The sequence below is a fragment of the Aspergillus caelatus genome, assembly GCF_009193585.1.
Source record: "Aspergillus caelatus strain CBS 763.97 unplaced genomic scaffold BDV27scaffold_15, whole genome shotgun sequence".
In the NCBI taxonomy this organism is placed as follows: Eukaryota; Fungi; Ascomycota; class Eurotiomycetes; order Eurotiales; family Aspergillaceae; genus Aspergillus; species Aspergillus caelatus.
In genome coordinates, this window is record NW_022475278.1 from 1 (window position 1) to 23,598 (window position 23,598).

General features: G+C 46.1%; 6 protein-coding genes across 6 annotated transcripts; 5 read left to right on the forward strand and 1 right to left on the reverse strand.

The window, feature by feature from the left end:
• Positions 1-1,732: 1,732 nt before the first annotated feature.
• Positions 1,733-1,997, forward strand: BDV27DRAFT_121298 (uncharacterized protein). The gene has a single exon (XM_032065331.1). The coding sequence runs from the start codon at positions 1,751-1,753 to the stop codon at positions 1,904-1,906; it is 156 nt and encodes a 51-aa protein (XP_031932139.1). The 5' UTR covers positions 1,733-1,750; the 3' UTR covers positions 1,907-1,997.
• Positions 1,998-6,190: 4,193 nt separating this feature from the next.
• On the forward strand, positions 6,191-7,487 carry BDV27DRAFT_121299 (putative esterase). Its single transcript, XM_032065332.1, has 2 exons — positions 6,191-6,386; positions 6,446-7,487. Exons 1-2 carry the CDS (start codon positions 6,327-6,329, stop codon positions 7,433-7,435), a joined length of 1,050 nt encoding a protein of 349 aa, XP_031932140.1. The 5' UTR covers positions 6,191-6,326; the 3' UTR covers positions 7,436-7,487.
• Positions 7,488-11,393: 3,906 nt separating this feature from the next.
• On the forward strand, positions 11,394-12,037 carry BDV27DRAFT_121302 (uncharacterized protein). The gene is made up of 2 exons (XM_032065333.1): positions 11,394-11,435; positions 11,491-12,037. Exon 2 carries the CDS (start codon positions 11,778-11,780, stop codon positions 11,973-11,975), a length of 198 nt encoding a protein of 65 aa, XP_031932141.1. The 5' UTR covers positions 11,394-11,435; positions 11,491-11,777; the 3' UTR covers positions 11,976-12,037.
• Positions 12,038-12,228: 191 nt separating this feature from the next.
• On the forward strand, positions 12,229-17,079 carry atrF (ABC drug exporter AtrF; the record flags this gene model as incomplete). Its single annotated transcript, XM_032074175.1, has 4 exons — positions 12,229-14,576; positions 14,631-15,966; positions 16,014-16,397; positions 16,455-17,079. The coding sequence occupies 4 exons, from the start codon at positions 12,229-12,231 to the stop codon at positions 16,995-16,997; spliced, it is 4,611 nt and encodes a 1,536-aa protein (XP_031932142.1). The 3' UTR covers positions 16,998-17,079.
• Positions 17,080-18,338: 1,259 nt separating this feature from the next.
• Positions 18,339-21,245, reverse strand: BDV27DRAFT_20441 (uncharacterized protein). Its single transcript, XM_032075998.1, has 8 exons — positions 20,084-21,245; positions 19,764-19,955; positions 19,535-19,713; positions 19,374-19,485; positions 19,263-19,323; positions 18,916-19,199; positions 18,751-18,851; positions 18,339-18,682 (listed from the first exon to the last, which is right to left on the reverse strand). Exons 1-8 carry the CDS (start codon positions 20,948-20,950, stop codon positions 18,436-18,438), a joined length of 2,043 nt encoding a protein of 680 aa, XP_031932143.1. The 5' UTR covers positions 20,951-21,245; the 3' UTR covers positions 18,339-18,435.
• Positions 21,246-21,635: 390 nt separating this feature from the next.
• Positions 21,636-23,589, forward strand: BDV27DRAFT_121306 (uncharacterized protein). The gene is made up of 2 exons (XM_032065334.1): positions 21,636-23,286; positions 23,338-23,589. Exon 1 carries the CDS (start codon positions 22,115-22,117, stop codon positions 22,994-22,996), a length of 882 nt encoding a protein of 293 aa, XP_031932144.1. The 5' UTR covers positions 21,636-22,114; the 3' UTR covers positions 22,997-23,286; positions 23,338-23,589.
• The last annotated feature ends 9 nt before the right edge of the window (positions 23,590-23,598 follow it).

A 23,598-nucleotide genomic window follows, 5' to 3' on the forward strand; every position in this document is an offset into this window, starting at 1 on the left:
TTTTTTTTTTTTTTTTGGTACTATTTTCACTCATCCCCACCACTCCACCATCTCCCCTTTCTTGTTCTGTTCCTACTTTGAAACCTCTTAATAATAGAATTTCCAACGCCTTGTCAAACTTTATCTGAGCAACAGCCTCCACGGATGGTGTAAGAAATATACCATGTCCGCATGTACAGAGAGAATCCAAATCAAAATAAATAAATTTATGTCCAAAACCAAGACCGGATTTTTATCCCCCACATCCTGACAGGGATCCAGTTTCAGACGATCATAAAAACGTGGCTCTGGCATCTGCGCGTGTCCTGAAGTTGCTTTTTTCGGAAATTTCTTCGATGGCCCTTCGACGCAGGAAATGAACTCTTATCTCGAACCTCATACCAGCCATCGGTCTCTCGGTGCTCTTCATGATGGCTGGTTCACTAGTTCCATCCGAAAGGGAAGAAACGGAGTCATACGAAACCACTAGCCTTGTCATACATCTAGAACCAGGCGGTATTGGAAAGCGTTGGACTCCTCGGTGTCCTGCCCCTAACAGGCAGGAGAGTAAAAGTAGTCGCCAATGAAGGCAACCACACCTCATCCGGTGTGGTTGGAAGCAGGTAAAGAGGCGCGAAGCTATCCAGAGCAAGGCATAGTCTGGACTACTACTACTAGGTAACAGCATACCAGCCAGATACGTTTACTAGAACCTCACTAGTTTCCTAACTAGTATGATCTACTCTAGAATACTTGTCGTTGGGTTCGGACATCACGAAAGTATTGGGGCTGGTGCTGACAATGACTTGCCACTAAATCGTTATGGTCGCGCTACGAGACGCGGATCTGCATAACTGCTGAGTTACAAGGAAATGTAACGCGGCTAAGTGGGCCATTGAGAGAGAGGCTGATTCGGAGGTTGTCCCTCGTTTCAGCCCCTGGCTTCATTCAACACAATCGATTCCCTCTTAGTTGGGCATATCAAGAGCCGTGGGAAATTTACCAACTTTTAAAATTGTTGAAACGCGAATACGAAATTGGTCCAACGTTTTATTCTATTATGTTTTATGTATCTTTAAATAGAAGGCAACTTAAAAAAAAAATAATAAAAAAAAAGGAATTCTCAGACAAAACTACGGTGCTTGGCAAGGATCACAGCTATCATGGTCTCTATGTATACTATCTATGAACCGATCAAGTCGTCTAGCTAGAAATGGAATATGGAGACTGGAGACTCGGTGCGGACTAAAAAACTGACTCACTAACTACTTCTCCAGGGGAGGGCCGGGGGGGGCGCAAAAACAACAATTGATGCAAGGGGGGAACAAGAACAGACCGCTTTGAAACGCCCTGAACGAAGTCAATCTCGCTCGGACCCGACAGCATTCTTCAGATTTGGATCGTCGTGTCATAGATCATCAATTCAATACCTGACGATCAGAGTCGATGATATCACTCTCTGTATCCCTTTCCCACCCCCAACCGGGTTGAAGGATATCTCCCGTCCTGTGTGTATACCCAACTGATACGATCTCTTGTCACGCGCACTGATATCGTTCCCTGTGCGAGGGAAGCAAGGCTACACAATTGGACTTCGCGTCTATTCAATTGGTGGCGTTCTGGTTTTGCCCACATGCTGGGGATTACGTTGATGTTACATTCCACATCTGCCAGTATGCCCGATGGCCATGTCACTCACATGGCAATTTGATGAAGTCTAACGGCTCGTGTGTGTCTGTGTTGGGATCAACATTTTCCATCTGCCTTGGGCATGCCCGGGCCTACGTGTACTTGCAGCACTGACCTGGGAACTCGGTCTCTGTGCGTTTTATGTAATGCCGAGAAGAGATGCATGCTGCATTATCCCTATGCGTATCCAGTCGTTGGATCATCTTGCATCGAGGTACTGTCCACTTGTTTGGAATAACCAGGTCAGGTGAGACTGAACTGCTTCTAACTACGTGGATTTGGCCGACTCTCCCAAGCCGAACAACCCCATGTCTCCAGGTGTCTTTGCAGGGATGGTTTACTGGAGAACGTCATTTTCTCGCAGTCGAGCGATGATAGGGGGTTTTTATTCACCTTGTTATTGTAATCTTCCGTGGACTGGATAACAGGTTTTGAACCAGTAAAACAATGCATGCAATCTATGTAGCTTAACCGCATCGAATGTCTCAACACAAGCTCTTATATCCTTATTAACGAATGATATTGCATTAGACACGTAGTCTTCCCTTTATAGGCCCGCTATTCATCACCTACTCCCGTAGAACCCAGGAAGTGAGTCTGATACAGTCTGTGGGCTTTCTTTTCACCGTTCATCATGTTCTCATCATACTTATATACTCATTGATCTATAATCTACATTCTCCTAGCATTGGAAAGTACACAGTATGATTTGGACATATATCTATCTACATCCTCTAAAACCGATGCTTAGAATCTCTCCGATACATGTAAATACACACATATATATATACATATCCATACCCTGCTATACCAATAGCATGCGTACCATCTGCCAAACCACACTATCGTAATCAGTAACAGACAATAGTATCACTATAGAACAAGCCACATCTTGTAAAACTCTGCAATAGGCATCATTTTGGCCACAAGTATCTATGCTGCTAGTCTGAAACTGGAACTGGATACCAATGCATCCAAGCTGATGGGCATTTATATACCAATTCCCTCTGTAACCGTACCTCCAGTTGTTTCAAAGCTGCTCGTACATACTGAATACCGTCTGTCCATATCTATTCCTTTAATTATTGAGAATAGTGTTATTGCCTATTAGTAACATACAGTTCAAAACCTTGGAATACCGTAGTCCATACATCGGGATCCTACAGAGACATAGTCATGCTTGGTATATATATAGTTCATTGACAGGCCGAAAAGAACCTTAAATATACTCTAGATCAATTCTAGATATGGTTTTGTAAAGGAGGAGAGGCTTTAAACGAAGGAGAGGAATCATGTCACCTGTTCTCAGCTGGAAGTAATCATTTTATTTAGAACCTTCATGAAGACTGTGAGATCTATATCCTTCCCTTTATCAATCGGTGTAGTCCGTATTATTAGCTGGTGAGTTTAGTTATCTCATTATAACTGCGCATAAATTGACATAGACTAGGTTATTGCAGTATGGTTTGCTCTACTACGTAAGCTTTACGCTTGATATGTTCTTCTACTGGGTGGGCTTTGATTCTTTCTTGCACCCATGCTTTACTGATCTCCTTAGATTTACCGGAAATGTATTTGGAGTTGGCAAAAGATGTGCATAGAAAACCAGGTCCCGGGACTGTCAATGGTACGGGCGTTATATTCCCAATTTCCTTTCCTTCTGAGCATGATAACATCCTCCAGGCCAAATCGCAGATATAAATAGTATTTACACTCAGATGATTCATCCGATACTACATATATCTCACACTACAATCCACTCAAATCCCTGCAGCCGAGCTCCAAAATTAAGCAGCGGTGGTTGTCAGATTTCTTTGCACCAGGAATGAGGTAAACTGTATGCTGAAGAAATATCCACTTCACTTGGTGGGACTAACTTCACCCTCGCATCGGAAATCTGTTGATTTTTCCTACACGTGCCACTTGCACGACGAACCGGACTATCTGGCGTGCATTTGTTCTCGTTGCAGCTACATTTGTTGTCTGTTTTCTGGCTATATATCAGCTACTGTACACAGCTAATACCGGATAACACGATGCAGCTGCCACCGTATTTCTCGGTGATACCACCCTTGCATATCACGCTGAACCGCTAAGGTATCTATACACTAATTTGTGTTAGTTTAGTCGCGTATAAGTAATGATGGTGTGATGGTACGTGCATCATCCTTGACAAGTTTGATGCCCTTCTTAGGACTATAGTCCGATTGATTGTCTGCCTATTGGACGGAAGTGATGGTGTTTGTTTGTAGGGGTCGGAATATATGTAAGCCTATGGCGGGCTTCGGGGAGTTTAGAGAGTTTCTATAATCACACGGGGAGACTAAATTATATTTGTCTAACTCAGAAGATGTGCACGAGCTATTGTTATAGTCTTTGAGGCAGTAGTATAGAAGCAAACCTGAGCCACTGATAGTGGGCAATGGTAAGGGCTGTTGTATGAGGGGGCTCAGAAGTAGCGGTGATGGTAGGCTTGCTTTGTTGCCGGTCCCTTACCGCTGGCTTTCTTTTTATTGTCGAATCCGAATGTTGGAATGGGGCCATTGGGACCCCATTTCTCAGTTGGTCTGGGATTTACGATAATCGGACAGACATTTGTGGTCGTTTCTGTGGTGGTTGTCGATACTTGATTTCGCAGTGTAGGACGGTTGAACATTCGGTCGTGAAACATGTCGCGCGTGAAGTGTTTGAGGTGGCTTGTAACGAAAAGTCCTGTTGCATGAATCAGTTGCGGCTATACTCATTGCGCATGTGGGTTGGTTTTGTTGTGGTTGTGGACTTGTATCTGTCCCTCCAATACAATATTCAGGGTCGAAGTATTGACGGCCATTGCCACTGCAACTGCTGCAGCTAGGGTATGATAACTATATGCACCTCTGGCATAACTACTAACACTTGGAAGAAGTGTATGAACAGAATAATCCTAAAAGGACTGAACAACGGTACTCTGGATAAAGATATACTGTCCCTTTGTATCTATTGCAGTCATCTCTAGAGTACATGTCATTCTTCTAGTTCTAGCCCACGCAATTTCTGAGAATATTAATGTGTTCTGAAGTTCCGGTGAACGCCCCTCCCGTTATTAAGGTGCAGTCTTCCCATTTGTCCCAGTAAAACACGTTGTGGTCTATGATAGAATCAGTATAGGCGCTAGTAGGAGGCTCCTATAAGATGTCGAAACAGGTTGTTGTAGTAGCTTTGACAACCACATTTCGGGGAGCCCCGGCAGTTTTGGGATGTGCTTTACGGATAGAGCCGATGTCAAGTCTCCCTTGGCGTCAAAATCCGGTGCTAGCGCGTACCCTGACCTTGTAGACCTGGCCGTCAATTCCTATCAGGTGGTTTGAGCTTTCCTGAGGAGAGTTTAGAGATACCACCTCGATTCCGAGATGAGATGTCACAGTCATATGCTCCATAGACTATCGACGTGGACTAGCGTCAGTTAGTATCACCTCATCCTGCTGCAAGGACCTACCAAGATCCAACATAGCCGTAACTCTCGCGGCACCGATAAAGACTAGGAGGTTAGATAGCACGGAGAATGGTCTACCAAGAATGTAACTGAGATGGACATTGGAGGGCTTCTAATCTTGGAAATCGTTCACAAGAGTAAGACTGAACACGCGAACAATGTGGTCCTCGCCTATGGCATTGCGATGTAGTCCATAATAGCCCGCTAGATATTTGCTAGGTCCGCAGCCGTTGGTTCCCTGTAACTCAACGAGATAAAAAGAAGGACCGGTGCCGCTTCACTCTGGAATCGCGTCATGTAAAAGCGCGTTAGAGAGGTTGAAATTGTCAGAGAAGGCAGTGAACAGACATGATCGTGCGATCATAAATCTGATCAATCAAACCCCAACCTGAATCCATACATTCGAGACATAGCTTGCTTTTCTCTCCTCTAGGAGAATATAATTAACATCCAAATCAAAGGAATACCATTAGCTAAGGCCCAAGGACATTGAAAATGACCAAAAAATATATTCATCGATCTGAAATCACAGGGGTAAGATTAGTTCCTCGACTAAAGGTACATGCACTAAAACGTGCCATTATCCAGGGGAAAACCGCTGATTCTCCACTGCCCTAGAAACGTTCCAGTGCAATCTTAAAGACTTGAAATCATTTTAATAGCAAAGGGGAGTTTATCGGGAATTCGGTATCAATGTACTGTAGAGTACCTACTAGGTAAGTGGCAATGTCATTTATCTGCTTTCATATATACTGTACATACATACGGTATTATGCACATATAGCACATACTTATAAGTTATACCCTTAAGCATATCAGGAGAAACCAGTGTCATCATAGAGATAAGCCTAGATACTATAATAAGACATCTAGAGAGTACGGGACATACGAAACTCGGCAAACAAGTCTGAAAGAACAGAGGTAAAGGGAACAATCAGCATTTCCAGTTGTAGTTGGTTCTTATCGAGGCTTAGTCACTGGTGTTGGTGTTGAACGGATATTTTTCCCGTCTTGGCGTTATTTAATCCCAACTTCCGTCTTATCTGATTTTTATTATCTTTTGCATCTGTGGTCCATTGTCTTATCTGATCTTACCATTTCTAGTGTTTAGTCGTTAAGGAACTTGATATCCAATCTAAGTTGGCTTCTCTGAGCTGCATAGCGGTATCTGCGAGACAGCGTGATCATGCAGCTGAAGTTACCAAATGCGTTGGCCAAGGGCCAGCCGGGGATTTTGCATCAATATGTATGTCATTGTCCGTGGCTGGGTTCCTAATTTGTGGCTAATACCAGTATCCCACCTAGGCTGAGAGACTAGTTGCCTTCGAGTTCACAAGAGGAAATCAAAGGAAGCCGCACAGTCTCATTTTCATCGGGGGTTTGTCAGATGGACTTTGGACCGTTGATTATATGACGGACTTGGTCGCGGCGCTGCAACACAGCGAATGGTCCGTTTTCTCGCTGGTTTTGTCCTCTTCTTACAATGGGTGGGGCGTAGGTCGTCTGGGGAAAGATATCGATGAGCTTGCGCAGTGTGTTCAGTATGTGCGTGATTATAAGAAACAGCTCTTTGGGCCCGGAAAGGTAGTCATCATGGGCCATTCGACGGGGAGTCAAGATGTGATGCATTACCTTAGCTGTCCGAACCCAAGACCTAGACATCCAGTTCTGGATAGGGAAATTGAACCATTGACGAGGACTCCTGTCGATGGTGCGATTATGCAGGCACCTGTCTCGGACAGGGAAAGTATTCTTAGCGTCTTGAATGACGGGACGGAAAGAGACAGCCCAGAAGTAATGCAAGAGCTTTACCGTAAAGCGGTTGCAGGTGCGAAGAAGAATACCTACGAGGATGACGATACAGTTGAAACTATCGTCCCCCTTTCAGTGACCGCCAGAATCGGATACCCATCATCTACAGCTGTCAGCAGTCGCCGGTTCCTTAGCCTGGCTAGTCCTGATAGCCCACAAAAGCCTGACGAGGACGACCTGTTTAGTTCGGATCTGAGTGATGAACAGCTTCAACAGACATTTGGTGTCATTGGGCTCCGTGGGCTTCTAAAATCTAAGCTTATGGTGTTGTACTCGGGAAGAGATCAGTCTGTGCCACCGTGGGTGAACAAGGAGGGTTTGTTGAAACGCTGGTCCACCGCAGCGGGACAGTCCTGGCACCCGAAGAGTATGATTATCCCCAATGCTTCACATGCGCTAAGTGACCCCGACCAAGCGGAGCCAAGACGGATTCTGGCTGAGAGGGTCATCGGATATTTGGACGAATTGGCGAGGCAAATTTAGAGTCCTGTACTAAAAGTATTACATAAGTACAACATAGTCCAGCTTATTGTTGACAATGTCCCAGTACTGGTTCATAGTTCTTTGACTCTAGTCTATCTCAATATTGCTGTTATCGTAAGAATCCCCTTGTTAGGAATGCTTCAACGCAGTATTCCAGTGGCGATTGTAATGCGGTGCTGCAGAAGTTTTTTATCGATGTCAAGTGAGACGATGAATGGGCGAGTTTGTGCGAGTAGGTCTAGTTTCTCTGCATCACCCTAGTAGGGTGTTTCGACTTCGAAAGAGCTCCACTCTCTAATTGCCAGGCCAAGATGAAGTACCGAAGCGACGAGATCCACTGGGTTCGTAGGCAGAAACTGTATAATATTGAAACCCCTGAACTGCTCCTAGTATAGAAACGTGAATATACCGTCTGGGTGTAATTCGACACAGGGTCACGTACTAGTGGCTAAAGTATCGGGTTCGCATTTGAACAAAGCTCATCACCCATCTTGTAAATTTAGTCAAAGTTAGACACAAACAGTTGGCAACATCTGCTGATAACAGTTCTGTGCCTCAAGTCCTCATCTTGTTATACTACGACTTACTTATGAAAAAGGGTTACTAGGATCTATACCTGGGAAATATACAAAGCCTTTCATTGGATAGTTATCGTCAACAGTACCATATAAACGAGGCTCACATGTACTGTTTACAGATAGACTATCATAAGTAAACGAGTACAACGTTATCAATAACGCTCTCAAGAAACTCAGGGTGATAAGTATAATAGTAGTTATCAACTTTTCTAACTCCATGATCCTGATCAGGTTCTAGTATCCCACATGTCCAAAAGACTACTACTATCAATCTAGGTTGCGATCCTCTAATCCTAGATAACAACGTGTAAAAGCATTGTAAGATCTACTGCTTAGAAGCTGGCTTCCACATTTTATGTCGCTATTATCCTTCTAGTAGTTTGAATATTTTAGTCTTAGTATCTTCTATTTGTATTTGTATCCTTTAATATTTATTAACTTTATGGTATTCTTCTACATAGTGTGGGCAGACGCGCTTGGCCTGATAGATATCTGCTCCTTTGCTATTCGCTTTTCCATAGTCTATATTCTGCGAGTTATGACAGTGGCTCTCATTCTATGATTAAGTAATATATGTTAACTAAATATAAATAACCGTCTCTTCCGAGCCTAGCGAGCTGTGTCAGATTGACATCGCCGATCTTTAGGAAGCACGAGGTTTGGTAAATGAACTAAATGTATCAGATTCTTAGTTTTCCGAATCTGCGCTATCACGTTTATGCATGTAGGTATATCTCAAATGCTCCAGACCAAACAATTGTGCTCACAAAGGCCCACAATTCGCCTCCTTGTGGCATTTAATTGGGCATCAATGCTGCTGCCTACCTCTACATAGTATAGTAGGTAGTGTTTCATGCAGGTATCAAGTTGGCATTCTGAGAAATCAGGTTTCGAAGCTGGCAACCGACGTTGGCTGGTCCAACAGTCGATTCCGGGAAATGCATAGGGATTGAGGTGAGAACAGGTCACGAATGCTAGACTATTCGCCTGCTGTGTCATAATGGGGTCTGTAAAGTGTTATCTACATGTTCCGGGTCTAGTCTCTCATCTCCGACAGTTGAGCACCCCAAGAACATGATCCTACTACTTACTTTATGTTCTACTGATTAAGACTTCTCAAAATAAGCATCCATTAACAGTGATCTATAGAAAACACGATCCCTAAGTATAGGAAAGAATGGATCGCACTCATTACATAAATAATCAAAAGGCTGGGCCTTTTCGGTAGTGACCGATTACGCTTGGCTTAGGCGATAGAGTTGCATTAGTCCTATTGTCGATGCGAACATTCCCCGTTCATGACCGGGAATCGTCGTTAAATGGGAATAATTGCATAAGATAGGCTTTGTAAGCACCAACGGATATCCGGATACATTGGCCTATGGGAATCTGAGCTGTAACCGATTCCTTACAAATATGCGGTGTGATACGTGAAGGTGTGGGTGGCATGGATGCTGCATCATATTATGTCAAGGGGGTATTGATAAACCTCCCCCAATGACTCAAAAAAAGTGGTAATTGATAGCCGGTGATGACAGTACGATTAGGATGTGGTAGGCCAGAAACTACCAGTGTTTCCATTGGAGTGTCATCATTTGTACTCGGTGTATAGTTCCAAGTTCCTCGGGGTTGCATAAACAGTGCCACGTAAGAACGGGGGATTTTTTTTTTTTTTTTTTTTTTTGGAAAGGTGACGCGAATCTTTTCTGTACGTCCATGCGATTGAAACTCATCCGTGATAGATATGCTTTTTGTAATTGCGGCCTAAGCGGCGGGTTTGACTAACATACCTAATATACTAGTAACAGGGATACTATTTATACTGCAGGCTACAGTGGAACCTTGGGGTTAGTTGCATCTTCTGACATGTGATCTCAACGGAGTAAGCAGGACACATGAACTAATACTGATATAGATTAGACTAGATCCTGGTTTCGACCTAATTTCTCAAGGAGAGTGAAGCCAAGAACCGCATTTATAATCGATATCGTCAGTCGAATATTCCAGTAGATACTTATGTATAATCAATCCTAAAGATAAGATGCAGATAGCTGAGAAATCAACACAGCCTCGAATTTATGGAAACCTTGGGCCGTAAGCCATTGGACGCCATGATCCGCTATGGAGAATGCCAAGATATAATAAGCAAGCCTCGATGATGATCTATCAGATTGGTGGCTTGAGGGCAAACTTAGACAGCTGGAGACAGAAAACTTAAGATATACATCGGAAAAGCGGTCTAAGCGATCAACTTGGACTAATAAGAGGGACGATTACTGTTGCTGTTGCTGCTGCTGCTGCTGCATCACCAGTTGATAGGCCGGGATTCCGAGAAGGCAATTGCCGAACGGCTGACTCGTTCGAGGCCGGCAAAGGTCCGTGCGGTGCAGCCAACTGAGTCGACCTAAGGTTCTTTTCTCTTCGGTGGGGTGCCGACCAACCCCTAACCCGGGAAGAGATCCGAGTAAACCTAAGTAAAAAAAAAAAAAGAGCCTGGATGCATTGTTGAACGGCCAGTGCCGACAAAGTTCAGCGACTTTATATCTTGGTTCGTCCGAAGAATTTCCAAGCGAGTGTAAGCATAGGGGCGACTAGGCTCTTCTTCTTAGACTTGTTCTTTTTTCCTAATCTTCTCATCCAACTCTTTTCTTCTCAAGAGAGATATCGCAAGCGCAAGTTTTGAGATGCGCGTCATCAAGGTTCCAACTTCCTGAATTGAGCGAGAGAGAGACCCATGACAATAGTAGACTATATTAATTCAAAATCCGTACTATGTACGGAATACAATGCTCGAATTGAATTTCAATATGTAAGCACGCAGGGAAGACTTAAGCTCTTTTCTGTTTTGCACGGAGTTACTGTTAAACCCACAACGGATTTATGGCGCCCTTAAGATATTCCGTTGGTTATAATAACTGAATACGACGGATCTACCTCATTATCTAGTTCCAGGCATTTTAAGTGAAGGAACACGGTATCCGCCATCGGGTTTACTCCTGAACTAAACCCGGTTGGTTCTCGCCATCATAGGGAATTTTAGGGTAACCCCCATTCATTCCCGTTCCATGATAGGCAGCTGGTCAAGCCCTGGACCAATCATGGTGTGGGAGGAGGTAATGGACGATGGTCTAGTCCCCATCAAGCACGAGTCCTTCTGTAAGCAAAGACGCAAATCTTTTCTAACACCGGGCGTTTATCTCCGCCACACTAATCCAGATTAAGAAACCGCAACATGTCAGCCTCCCGCGAGCGGTCTTCTTCTTCTTTCTTTTCTTAGCTTCTTTTGACAGATAGACACACCTCCTCTCCATCCGAATCCTCCATTAAACTACAACTGATGATCGTGATGGGGGTGGGTGGGGTGGGAAACATCATAAAAAAAAAAGTCAAGAACCGGATATAACCAACTCTTGTTTCCGCAGAGGAATGTATTTTCCGCTCGACTCAAGTTGACTCAAGTTGACTCAATATCCACTCAGATCCACTCCGAGCGTGGTTTCGGTGGCCCACCCGAGCTCCTTCAGGCGAGCTCTCCTTAATACACTTTTTTCTTTTTTTTTTCTCGTTTCTTCCTGTGGCGCTCCACCGTTCGGCTCTCTTCGACGGATATTCTGCCCTCATTCTGTCTTCTGATTGACTGGTTTAATCCGTCTTCTCCGTTTCTTGAGATTGGACCCTACATATGAGTATCCACTGGCCTTATTCACCTGCCAGATCTGACAAATCCAAAGAATTTTCCCGTTGTTTGGTTGCCGGAGTTAGTAATGCAGCTAGCCGTTTATATAACTCATGATGCAATTCCATCACCCACTTCGATTTCCCTGTCAACAGCTTCTTCTGTTGCGCTTGGGTGCCCTTGTTGGTATATCATTTTGGACCCTCTCCCCTCTTGGAAAGCGCGTACAGGAGAGCGGTCGCTTTTCTTCTCAATTGTCTACCTAATCTTTGTCTTTCTCTATTGATTCCTGTATATATATACGTATCTATACCCACTAAACAACCACCGCAGATACCCGTCATTTGAAATCACTTTGAATCATCTGACATCTCTTATTTATATATATATTTTTTTATAATCGGCTGAAGAAGTCACCAGACCGGTCCTAACGGATCTCTAATTCTATTACTACGATTAATACTCAACCGGGCATCGATTGCTGGCTTCGAATCTGATACCGCACATACGAAAGAACACGAGACGAGGCTGTTCCCAAAATGGCCGACGAACATCGTCAGCCTGAGGCATCGTCCAATACGGCTGCGAACCCCTACAACCACCCGGTGGCTTCGGAGCATACGCTGAATTCTTTAAACTCGACCTCGACCAGTGAAACCGATGCCTCGGCTGATGCGGACGCAAGATGGGGCGAACGCAACCAGGGTGACCCTGTTTCCCGTCGGGGTGCGATGGAGGAATTCGAAGAGATGCGAAGGGAAGTCACCAAGCTCAGTCTCCACCGGACTCGTTCAGCCAAAGACGCTCGGCGGCGCTCACGGGCCGAGGGTCGCGATGAGGAGAAGGCGCTCGAGGATGAACAGGCCTCGTCTACGGATGAGTACCAGGGTGGGTTCGATCTAAGTGACTTTTTGATGGGTGGCCATCTGGAACGACGAACGACGGCAGGAGAGCCGGCGAAGAAGGTGGGCGTTGCCTTCAAGAATGTCACGGTGAAAGGCGTCGAGACAGGTGCCTCCTTCGTCCGGACCCTTCCTGATGCTGTCATTGGAACTTTTGGTCCCGACCTGTATAAGATCGTGTGCCGCTTCGTACCTGCTCTCCACTTCGGTAAGCGTCCTCCGGTAAGAAACTTGCTCCACGACTTCAGTGGAGCTGTTAGGGAAGGCGAAATGATGTTAGTGCTTGGTAGGCCTGGAGCAGGCTGTTCCACCTTCTTGAAGACGATTGCCAATGACCGGGAAGCCTTCGCAGGGGTTGAGGGTGAGGTCAGTTACGGTGGCCTCTCAGCGGAAGAGCAGCATAAGCATTTCCGCGGCGAGGTGAACTACAACCAGGAAGATGATCAGCATTTCCCGAACCTCACGGTCTGGCAGACGCTGAAGTTCTCTTTGATTAACAAGACAAAGAAACATGATAAAGCTAGTATACCCATTATTATCGACGCCCTGTTAAAAATGTTCGGCATCACCCATACAAGGAATACCCTTGTGGGTAATGAGTATGTCCGTGGTGTTTCTGGTGGAGAGAGAAAGCGTGTCAGTATCGCTGAAACGCTCGCAACTAAATCTTCCGTCGTCTGCTGGGATAACTCCACCAGAGGACTGGATGCCAGCACTGCTCTTGACTATGCCAAGTCGCTTCGTATCATGACGGACGTCAGCAAGCGGACTACTTTGGTTACTCTGTACCAAGCTGGTGAGAGTATTTATGAGCTAATGGACAAGGTTCTGGTGATCGATGCGGGACGTATGCTCTATCAAGGCCCTGCCAACGAAGCAAAGCAGTACTTTGTGGATCTCGGGTTTTATTGCCCGGAACAATCCACAACTGCTGATTTTCTCACTTCCCTGTGTGACCCGAATGCCCGCCAGTTCCAGCCAGGCCGCGAAGCGTCGACGCCAAAGACCGCTGAAGAACTCGAGGCGATCTTCAAACAGAGTGAAGCATACAAGCAGATCTGGAATGAAGTTTGTGCGTACGAGAAATTGCTACAGGACACTAACCAGGAGGACACTCGCCGCTTCCAGAAAACTGTGGCTCAGTCAAAGAGTAAGACGGTCTCGAAAAAGTCCCCTTACACGGTCTCTATTGTCAGACAAGTCGCGGCTTGTGTGCAGCGAGAATTTTGGCTCCTGTGGGGAGACAAGACCTCCCTGTATACCAAATACTTCATTATTGTCTCAAACGGTCTTATCGTCTCTTCTTTGTTCTATGGCGAATCATTGGATACTAGTGGAGCTTTCTCGCGTGGTGGTGCCCTGTTCTTTTCGATTTTGTTCCTCGGTTGGCTGCAGCTAACGGAACTGATGCCTGCGGTTTCCGGGCGTGGTATCGTCGCACGCCATAAAGATTATGCCTTCTACCGTCCGTCTGCCGTGGCAATCGCCCGAGTTGTGGTCGATTTCCCGGCAATCTTCTGCATGGTTGTGCCGTTCACCATCATCGTATATTTCATGACGGGACTCGATGTGGATGCGTCCAAGTTCTTTATTTACTTCTTGTTTGTGTACACAACGACGTTCTGTATCACGTCCCTGTATCGCATGTTCGCAGCACTATCTCCGACTATCGACGATGCCGTCAGGTTCGCTGGTATTGCTCTGAACGTGTTGATTCTGTTCGTGGGTTATGTCATTCCCAAGCAAGGACTCATTGATGGCTCAATTTGGTTCGGTTGGTTGTTCTACGTGAACCCGCTTTCGTACAGTTATGAGGCAGTCCTTACGAACGAATTCTCGAACAGAGTTATGCCATGTGCTCCTTCGCAGCTCGTGCCTCAAGGCCCAGGTGTGGATCCAAGATACCAAGGTTGTGCTCTCACGGGGTCCGAGCTTGGTAAGGCAAACGTTGCAGGAAGTCGGTATCTTGAAGAAACTTTCCAATTGTAAGTACCCCTTGTCCGTTACTATTCAACTATCAACACACTCACATACCATAGCACCCGGCACCATTTGTGGCGCAATTTTGGCGTGGTCATCGCTTTCACGGTTCTCTACCTCCTTGTCACTGTCATAGCTGCTGAAGTTCTCTCATTTGTTGGAGGCGGCGGCGGCGCATTGGTCTTCAAGAAGTCCAAGCGTTCCACGAAACTCAGAGCGCAAAACGGCAAAGGTAATGATGAAGAGCAAGTACAAAATACAGGCGATAATGCGGCATTGTCACGTGGCGAAGCGAAGTCTTCTAGCAACGGCGAATCCATGCAGCGCCTTTCTGCTAGCGACCGAGTTTTCACCTGGTCGAATGTAGAATACACGGTGCCATACGGAAATGGGACACGGAAACTTCTGAACGGCGTTAACGGTTATGCGAAGCCCGGTCTTATGATCGCTTTAATGGGTGCCTCTGGAGCAGGCAAGACCACTCTACTCAACACCTTAGCTCAGCGTCAGAAGATGGGTGTGGTCACTGGCGATATGCTTGTTGACGGTCATCCTCTCGGTACCGATTTCCAAAGAGGCACTGGCTTCTGTGAACAAATGGATCTTCACGACAATACCGCGACCATTCGGGAGGCCCTTGAGTTCTCGGCAATTCTTCGTCAGGACAGGGACACCCCTCGTCAAGAAAAGCTTGACTATGTGAATCAGATTATCGACCTGTTGGAGTTGGAGGATATCCAGGACGCTATCATTGGTTCTCTTAACGTTGAACAGAAGAAGAGAGTAACTATCGGTGTCGAGCTAGCTGCGAAACCGAGTCTTCTCCTATTCCTGGATGAGCCCACCAGTGGTCTGGACAGTCAGGCAGCCTTCTCCATCGTGAGATTCCTGAAGAAGCTCTCTCAAGCGGGACAGGCTATTGTGTGCACAATTCACCAGCCGTCATCCATGCTGATCCAGCAGTTCGACATGGTCTTGGCTCTTAACCCCGGCGGAAACACGTTCTATTTCGGCCCTATTGGCCCTGAAGGTCGCGATGTGGTTAAGTACTTCGCTGACCGCGGCGTCGTTTGCCCACCATCCAAGAATGTCGCAGAATTCATCCTCGAAACAGCAGCGAAGGCGACTAAGAAGGATGGTAGATCTATTGATTGGAATGAAGAGTGGCGCAATTCTGAACAGAACCGCCGCATTCTGGACGAAATTCAGCAGATCAGAGAAGAACGCAGCAAGATCCCAATTGCCGAGAAGGGTGTCGAATATGAGTTTGCTGCTCCTACATGGACACAGACTGTTCTACTCACCGAGAGACTGTTCAGACAGTACTGGAGAGATCCATCGTACTATTACGGAAAGCTCTTCGTCAGTGTCATTATTGGTATTTTCAACGGATTCGTAAGTAACCTCCACTCTTTGAATTTGGGCATTGCTGACTAGGACAGACGTTCTGGATGCTCGATAACTCAATCAGTAGCATGCAAAATCGCATGTTCTCTATCTTCTTGATCATTCTGATCCCTCCCATTGTCTTAAACAGTATCGTCCCCAAGTTCTATATCAACCGTGCCCTTTGGGAAGCTCGTGAATATCCTAGCCGTATCTACGGATGGTTCGCCTTCTGCACGGCAAACGTTGTTTGTGAGATTCCGATGGCAATCGTTTCTGCCCTGATCTATTGGCTGCTTTGGTACTACCCAGTCGGCTTCCCCACGGACTCGAGCAGCGCTGGATACGTCTTTCTCATGTCGATGCTTTTCTTCCTCTTCCAGGCCAGCTGGGGTCAATGGATTTGTGCATTTGCCCCGTCGTTCACAGTGATTTCCAACGTAAGTTTTTATTTTAGTATGCCCAATCCGATTCGCCATACTGACACTCCTCCCCAGGTCCTTCCATTCTTCTTTGTCATGGTCAACCTGTTCAACGGTATCGTCCGTCCATACCAAGACTACCCGGTCTTCTGGAAATACTGGATGTACTACGTCAACCCAGTAACCTGGTGGCTCCGAGGCGTGATCTCAAGCGTTTTCCCCTCTGTCCACATCGAATGTGCCTCGAAGGAAGCTACCCACTTCAACCCTCCCCCAGGCTCCACCTGCCAACAGTACGCAGGAGACTTCGTTTCCAAGATCGCTGGAGTGGGATACCTGGTCAACCCGGACGCCACGGACGACTGCCAATACTGCCCCTACGCTAACGGCACAGAATACATGCACACACTTAACGTCCACGATGGCGATAAGTGGCGGTGCTTTGGTATCTTCCTGGCCTTCGTGATTATCAACTGGGCGTTGGTTTATTTCTTCATCTACACTGTCCGCGTTAGGGGATGGTCCTTCGGAATCGGATACCTGTTCGGTGGACTCGGTATGATCATTGATGGTGTGAAAAAGGTCTTCTCGAAAAAGTCCGAAAAGGAACAGAACTAGACGGTGGTTGATGTTCTAGTTTTTGATTGGGGTGTTCAACTTTCCATCGATCAATTCGAAACAGAAGGAAAGCAGAAACAAGCAATACGACGCGGGGGGGGGGGGGGAGATGATAAATCAGTAAAGGAGAAAGAGATTTAATGTGGAATGGAATATGAGTGATATCCCGAGGAGACATAGATAGAAAAAAGCATTTTGTTCATAGACAGCGTTAATATAATTCATGCATATATATACCAACCTCCCCGCGCTGAAAAGTAGGAACCCCGTATCGATATCTCGCAAGATGATACAGAGCTTATTAAATCTCTCCTCTCACGAACACACCGCCATAAGCCGCAAAGTATCAATATTGCACAGACGATGCCCTATCGTAGCACACTATCCAAGATCAGTACGTATGGCTCCCTCCAACAAAACACAAAAACAAAACGCACTTGCAATATGGTGCTAAGGTTTTCCTCTTCCTACCGGGGCTTTTTCGAATGACAAGGAGCAACCCAGACATTTCCATTGGCATCCGTTACCTGACATCTGCCATACATACCGCGCATCGTGCATTGCTTCAAGATATGTATTGTTAGTGATACTTTTTGTGGACTGAATTTGATTTGGGCCGTACGCCCTTCGACGTATCTTTCTTACTGACGTGTTTTGCCCGGCATGTTGCGACTGGTACCCCTAGTAAGACGAATGTCAGGGCCACCAGCACCAATGGCAATACCGCCGGTACCACCAGTATTGCCAACAGTACTACAGGTATCAACACCGCCAGTACTACTATAATTAGGATTAGCAGTACCAGGGGGAACAGCAAAGGCAAAACTCAGCGAAGAAACAATACCAGACTTCATTTTGGGCCGTACAATACTACAAGCAGCAGGAAAAATAGAGAGAAAAAAAAATAAAAAAAATAAAAGGTGGACGAAGGGATCTATGACGGATATCGCATGGCCTGAAGTATCTACACATGTGGGTTATAAGTCAAATAACCACTAGCATCATGATGAAACCTCATTATCCCTTCGTTATGCTAGTTCGTGGAATCGCGTTGTTTTCGGAGGTTACATGGGGCAAACCCTAGATATTTGTGTCGTTTTATTTTAGACCATCGCGGTTCTTTTCCATTTTTGCTACATGGTCGGTTTTGTTTGAGAGGCCTGATAAGGCATGGTTCTAGAGTGGGGATCAGAGGATATCAAAGAATCACACCGAGCGTGTGCAGTCCGCCTCTTTGTTGCCAGAATGGGAAGCTATATTATCTCATGCTAAAGGACGGGGAACACATTGCCCCGACTATTCTACGGATTATCTCTATGTTCAGGGCCACCTTGCCAATCATGTATCTCTTAAATACGTATTAAATTGGATATTTAATGGGACTATCTAGATGCATGATCAATGGCTGAGTGAAGCTAGAACAGAAATCCAATCTAGATCACATTCCACTTTCTGAATTGAACCAAGGCCTGCGGTTTGGCCCGTACTGAGGTGCTGGGAGACGCATCGGCACGGGGACAACGCCTTTGAAAGCATCTAACATAGTCCCAGACTCATCGCTCGGGGATTTGTTCTGCCCCGACACGGCATCCTCTCTACTTATGACTGGCACGAGCACACCGCACTCCCAGTTTCGACAGTTGAGTTTCGGTTCCTTTGTTGCCCGCTGCTGAACGAGACGGCCCCTATTCATTATAAGTTTCCCGAATCGCAAGGCACAATCAGAGGGTGAGCATGATATGAGACCACTCACCAAGCACTCTCTGAAAGATTCGCACTTCCCACATAAGCCCAGGCTCTGCATTGGGAGTTATCAGGTAGCGTCGCTGGGTCATCTGGTCTTACGTAGAGGATCTAGAGCATCCTAGCATAAGCTCAGTGTGTACTTCCGTTTCCCTCAAAAACCATAGTGACTTACTTTATTATGCATCAGTAGTCCTGGCCTCTGACTTATACAGTCGCGCAGAACCTGCCGAGGGAATTTCGGACCCGTATACCACCTTGATTGGAAGCAAATTGTACCTGCGGATTGTGGCCCACCTTTTGTGTTATTGACTGTTGTCTCTGAGGGGAAGTAGACTCTGAATCTATCCTTCCACCCTTCGGCCATAGACTTGTCAATAAGCTGTGCAGGATTGCTGCGGCTCCGGGCAGGGAAGGATTTTGCGGTGCGAAGAACATATTCTGTCGATCCATCGTCGCCTAGACACAGAGTTATCCTGCGACTCGCGTTAGGATGGGGCATCGCGCTCAGCTATTGCTTACCCTGGCATGCGAGATATATAGACCTCAAGAACTCGTCTGTCAAGGAGCCAACGGATGACGTCTATTGTATATCAGGAACTGCTCTATGAACTGGTATAATTGTAGACTCACAATAAAATCGATGTTGAGAGGTTTGGATGTTCGCAAACCAAGGGAGTCCACTGCACGTCCTAAGCCGCAGTACCCTGTACGCCGCCACGAATCTCCCATATGCGAGCCACCACTAAATGGAATCAGAGATCAGACCATGCTGTCAGTGTAAAGGAGCTTACATAGTGTGGACAAATGCAATATGCGCGGTTTTACTGAAGTCATAATCGGCGAGTTTAGCGATGATATTCTCGTGCAAAGTGCTAGCCTTTAAAAAGTAAGTCAACTCGTCGTAAAAGGCTGTTTGTGAAAATTCGGAGTCTTTATCGGTCCTTTTTGGTAGATCAATAATAAAAACAGTCTAGATTATGGTTAGCCAGTAGCGGATAGGAATGTCGGATCATGCAGTACATTTTCCATGAGTCCACCTATTTCACCCCAGTCATATGGAGTCAAGTTGGCAGTGGGGACCACAATCCGAACATATCCCGAGTGGAAGAGTAGCATCAGCTTTGAATGCATGCAATTCACTTGGCCATCCATTGGTGGAAAGCATAACCTAAGGTTGCTCATAGCAGCTGTTTCGGACTTGTACTGAAGTTTCTAGAACCACAAAGGTGGTTAACTTCACGTTCCAAAGACTGAACACCAAGGTAAGAAAATAAGGACCAGGGTATGGTTCATGGTCCAGCCAGACTATAACTATGTGAATAACGCTGAAGAGAACTTACTGTAGATTCATCCTTGGCTTGCATCACCAAGTAGAATCGGGTTTTTGCTGTATTCAGTTTTGAGAAAAGCCATTCCATTTCCCACATAAAAGAGCTGAGGACAGCAAGTTGTAAGTCAGATTTCTGAAAGACCTCCTCGATCTTGATATCATCACCCTGACGGAGGCAACCAAAGACCCATGTTTTCTTAACCACTCCGGTAGGAAACTGAACCGACGGAGTCGGAGATGGGATCTGTATTTGCTGAACATGTTCTGCTGGCGTTGTACATGAGGAATCTGATCTAGACGACGTGCCAGCCGCTGATATAGCAGGACCGGGAGATCTTAGAGGCGTTTCAGTTCTCGCGTGCTTTGCACCCCGTTGGTCATCCGATACGGATTCTTCGGCTTTCCTCTTGTTCAGTCGCGCCAGGCGCTCTTTCTCCATCTGCCTTCGATCCAAACCCAATAAGCTGGCTGTTTGTGTCGGGGCCTGTATGCTTGCTGGAACTTCAGCTCTACTGGACAAAGGGGCGCTAGAAACCTTGCTGTCATTGTTGTCAGCAGATGACAAGTGAGGTCTCGAAGAGCCATCTTCATCTTCTATGGCACCTTGCATAGATAATTCGATCGCCCTCTTAAGGTCTTCATCTTCTTCACCGCTATCTTCCTCACCCGAATCGGTTTCATCCTCATCAGTCTCGGACCCAATGACGGAGTTTGATTTGGGAAATATGGGTACCACGTCATCATCAGAATCTGCAGTCAAGTCAACAACTTCATGTTGATTCCCGCTGTGGCTGCTCTCCTCATGATTACTGGAGTCCCTTAGAGAGGCAGCAATTGCTGCCTTCAGATCAGGATCATCTAAGCCGTCGGAATTCATCTTAGATCATTGAATACTCCAAGTGAGGCGTCTGACAGCAAAGTAGGGTTAAATCTGAGAGGGAGAGAGGGAGAGAGGGGGAGAGGGAGAGAGATAGGGAATGGCAACTCGAGAGAGGTAATTGTGTGGTTAGTAGAGGCTCATGATTTGACAAAGAACATAGATAGATGGAGGATTTGTCGTGATACGGAACACAAAAGCGTTGTGTTTACAGTAAGACGTCACGGGAGTCTCTGGTTGTTCAGATGGTTAAGTCCTCAACCAAATAGGAACCAAGGACTTCAAGATAAGCGTAATACTGAAAGAAAAGATAAAAACGCGTTCGAAAGAAGTGGAGGGTAATGAAAGAAAGAAAAGGCAAGCAAAGCAGGAGACAACAAGAAACATCCATTGAAGAGAGGAGGAACTCCGCCAATGATAGCCATCCAGTCTCCCCGGCAACACGTGACTGCAAGGATATGTACATACTTTATCATCGATCGTCTGGAAGTAGTCGGGGATATGGGATCATGATATACAATATTTGGCTTAAAGTCCCCCCCCCCCCAAGGGGGCAGTTGCGGCCTATCCTGCCTAAGTGTACTAAATAGAGAGACCGTAACAAAGAGCAAAGCCCGTATACAAGCTTCATTGTCCGCATCATTATATACAGGCTTTGAATGGATACAAGGAATGGTAATGAGCTTATTGTTCGAGTATTGCAAGGCATCCACTGTGATAATACAGTCCTGGTTTGTGCCATGGTTCTTTCTTTTCCTCCTTCTGTTGGCTGAAAGAGTTGGCTGGCTACCTATTGCAGTGAATGAATGTAAAATACTGCATGCAATTTAGAGAATAATTGAATTCTCTTGTCCCTCGCTACCTTCTCTACTTTTAAACATTTTTATTCACACCAAGCACAACAAATAATTGATATGCCCCTTGATGGCTCCTTAGGAAGCCGACCTCCCTTAGCTTTGAGTGAAGCTATTTCCCGTACCCCTATCAGGTGAAAACATGGATTCAGCCCCCCAAGAATCTGGGGGTTTAGTCCATAAGCAAGACACCAGTCTGCAGGGACCGACAAGCAAGCCGACCTTCAATCGTCTCGAACCAAGTAACCCAGGGTAAGTTGTCTCATCTATCAACGCACACTGTTCAACGAAACTCCCCGCTAACAAGAACATGGATTGTAGGACCATCGTTCGCTTTTATAGGAGAGTCGCCGAGGGCAATGTCACTCGACTTATACCGTACGATGGACAGCCAAACTATCATGATATTATTGTTCCAGAGGCATGCAAGATGGTCAGAAGAGAACTAGTTGTCGGTTGCCGCTATCGTAGCTGTTGCCTTTATCGCCTGCCAATCGACGTAAGGTTCAGAATCTATGCCGCTTTGTTTTCGCATAACGGAACTGCCCTCGAGATCGGGAGACTCGAACACACAGGGATCGGGAATTTACAGATTCTCAGGACGTCGCACCTCATTTACCATGAAGCGTCGATTGCCCTGTACCATTCGCTTAGTTACCGCAAGCTCTTTCTCCGAGCGTATGGTCCTTACTCCGCTGACCTTCTCAGACGTCATCCGAAGCCGTTACCGTGTTGTCGCTCTAAGGAGTTTGAGGTCAACCTTGAATACCCCTGTCGCAACGAACATCTTAATTGGAGCAGACCACTGGGATCCGTCGTATTTTTGATAGGGGCAGAGAACCCTAGAGTGGCATTGCATCGTCGTTGGGCGTTTTCAGAATTCATTACAGCATTGAAAGCGGCCGAGCCCTTGCGTATCTTTTCGTTGACCGTTGTTGTAACAGAGAACTGGAACTTGCCCGGTTTCAATGAGAAAGACTTGGTCAACGCCTTATTTAGCGGAGCGTTCAAATTTCTTGGAAGGCTAAATTTTCGCGGCTTTACCGAGGAGGAAAGAAACCGCCTGTGCCATCTTACCCACGCTTTACGGGACCCACCCCTGAAGATTGAGCGGATTAAAACGAAGATACAGGGACCAGGGTTCTCGATTTGGCTTTGTGAGTGTCTCTTTTTTTCTTTTCTCCAACCTTAGATGCATTGAAGCACAAGGTCTATGATTGCGAAGAAAACATCCCGATCAGCATGAGCGGTCTCAAGTCCAAGTCCGACGACCAGAAGCCGCTTTTCAGTCGGTGTTTTTGTCACAATTGCACTAGCAATCTGACGAGCATATAGCTGACCAACTGTGTCATGTCCAGAAACACGGCCTCCCAGGAGTGAAGTCGCAGTGAGACTGCTGATCGGAAGCAGACTGTCATCCGAGTCTGGGAAGGTGTGAGCGCCTTCAGTTCCAGGATTTTTGTTTTCCAATGGTACATGTAACTGCCATCCGTTAGTTGGCTATCTAAGATGAATTTTTTGTGGACTACAAACCCAATGACCAAGTCGGCCCTTTTGTGAAATTGTTACCAAAATTCTGTCATTGAAGCTCATGCACATAACATCTGTCTGGATACCATTGACCAGTCCAGCAACTTGTTTGGTAGTGGCAGGAAAGGGAAGGTTTAGCGGCTCCTGGGATTCACTGAGATTGAAAGGTTCGGCCATGGTTAGGGGCTTGCTCTGAGCGATACAAAAAATGCAGTGAAAGAAGGACTGTCTACTCAGAATGCAGTGAGGGGAAATACGTTCTGA

What these genes read in the sequence shown, in the direction of transcription:
- BDV27DRAFT_121299 (XM_032065332.1), top strand. Translation starts at nt 6,327, where the DNA reads ATGCAGCTGAAGTTACCAAATGCGTTGGCCAAGGGCCAGCCGGGGATT. An exon ending in CGGGGATTTTGCATCAATAT is followed by an intron (nt 6,387 to 6,445) that starts GTATGTCATTGT and finishes TATCCCACCTAG; the next exon opens with GCTGAGAGACTAGTTGCCTT.
- BDV27DRAFT_121306 (XM_032065334.1), top strand. Translation starts at nt 22,115, where the DNA reads ATGGATTGTAGGACCATCGTTCGCTTTTATAGGAGAGTCGCCGAGGGC.
- BDV27DRAFT_20441 (XM_032075998.1), bottom strand. Translation starts at nt 20,950, where the DNA reads ATGAATTCCGACGGCTTAGATGATCCTGATCTGAAGGCAGCAATTGCT. An exon ending in ATTGCATTTGTCCACACTAT is followed by an intron (nt 19,486 to 19,534) that starts GTAAGCTCCTTT and finishes GATTCCATTTAG; the next exon opens with TGGTGGCTCGCATATGGGAG. An exon ending in CTCTCAACATCGATTTTATT is followed by an intron (nt 19,324 to 19,373) that starts GTGAGTCTACAA and finishes GATATACAATAG; the next exon opens with ACGTCATCCGTTGGCTCCTT.
- BDV27DRAFT_121302 (XM_032065333.1), top strand. Translation starts at nt 11,778, where the DNA reads ATGCAGCTAGCCGTTTATATAACTCATGATGCAATTCCATCACCCACT.
- BDV27DRAFT_121298 (XM_032065331.1), top strand. Translation starts at nt 1,751, where the DNA reads ATGCCCGGGCCTACGTGTACTTGCAGCACTGACCTGGGAACTCGGTCT.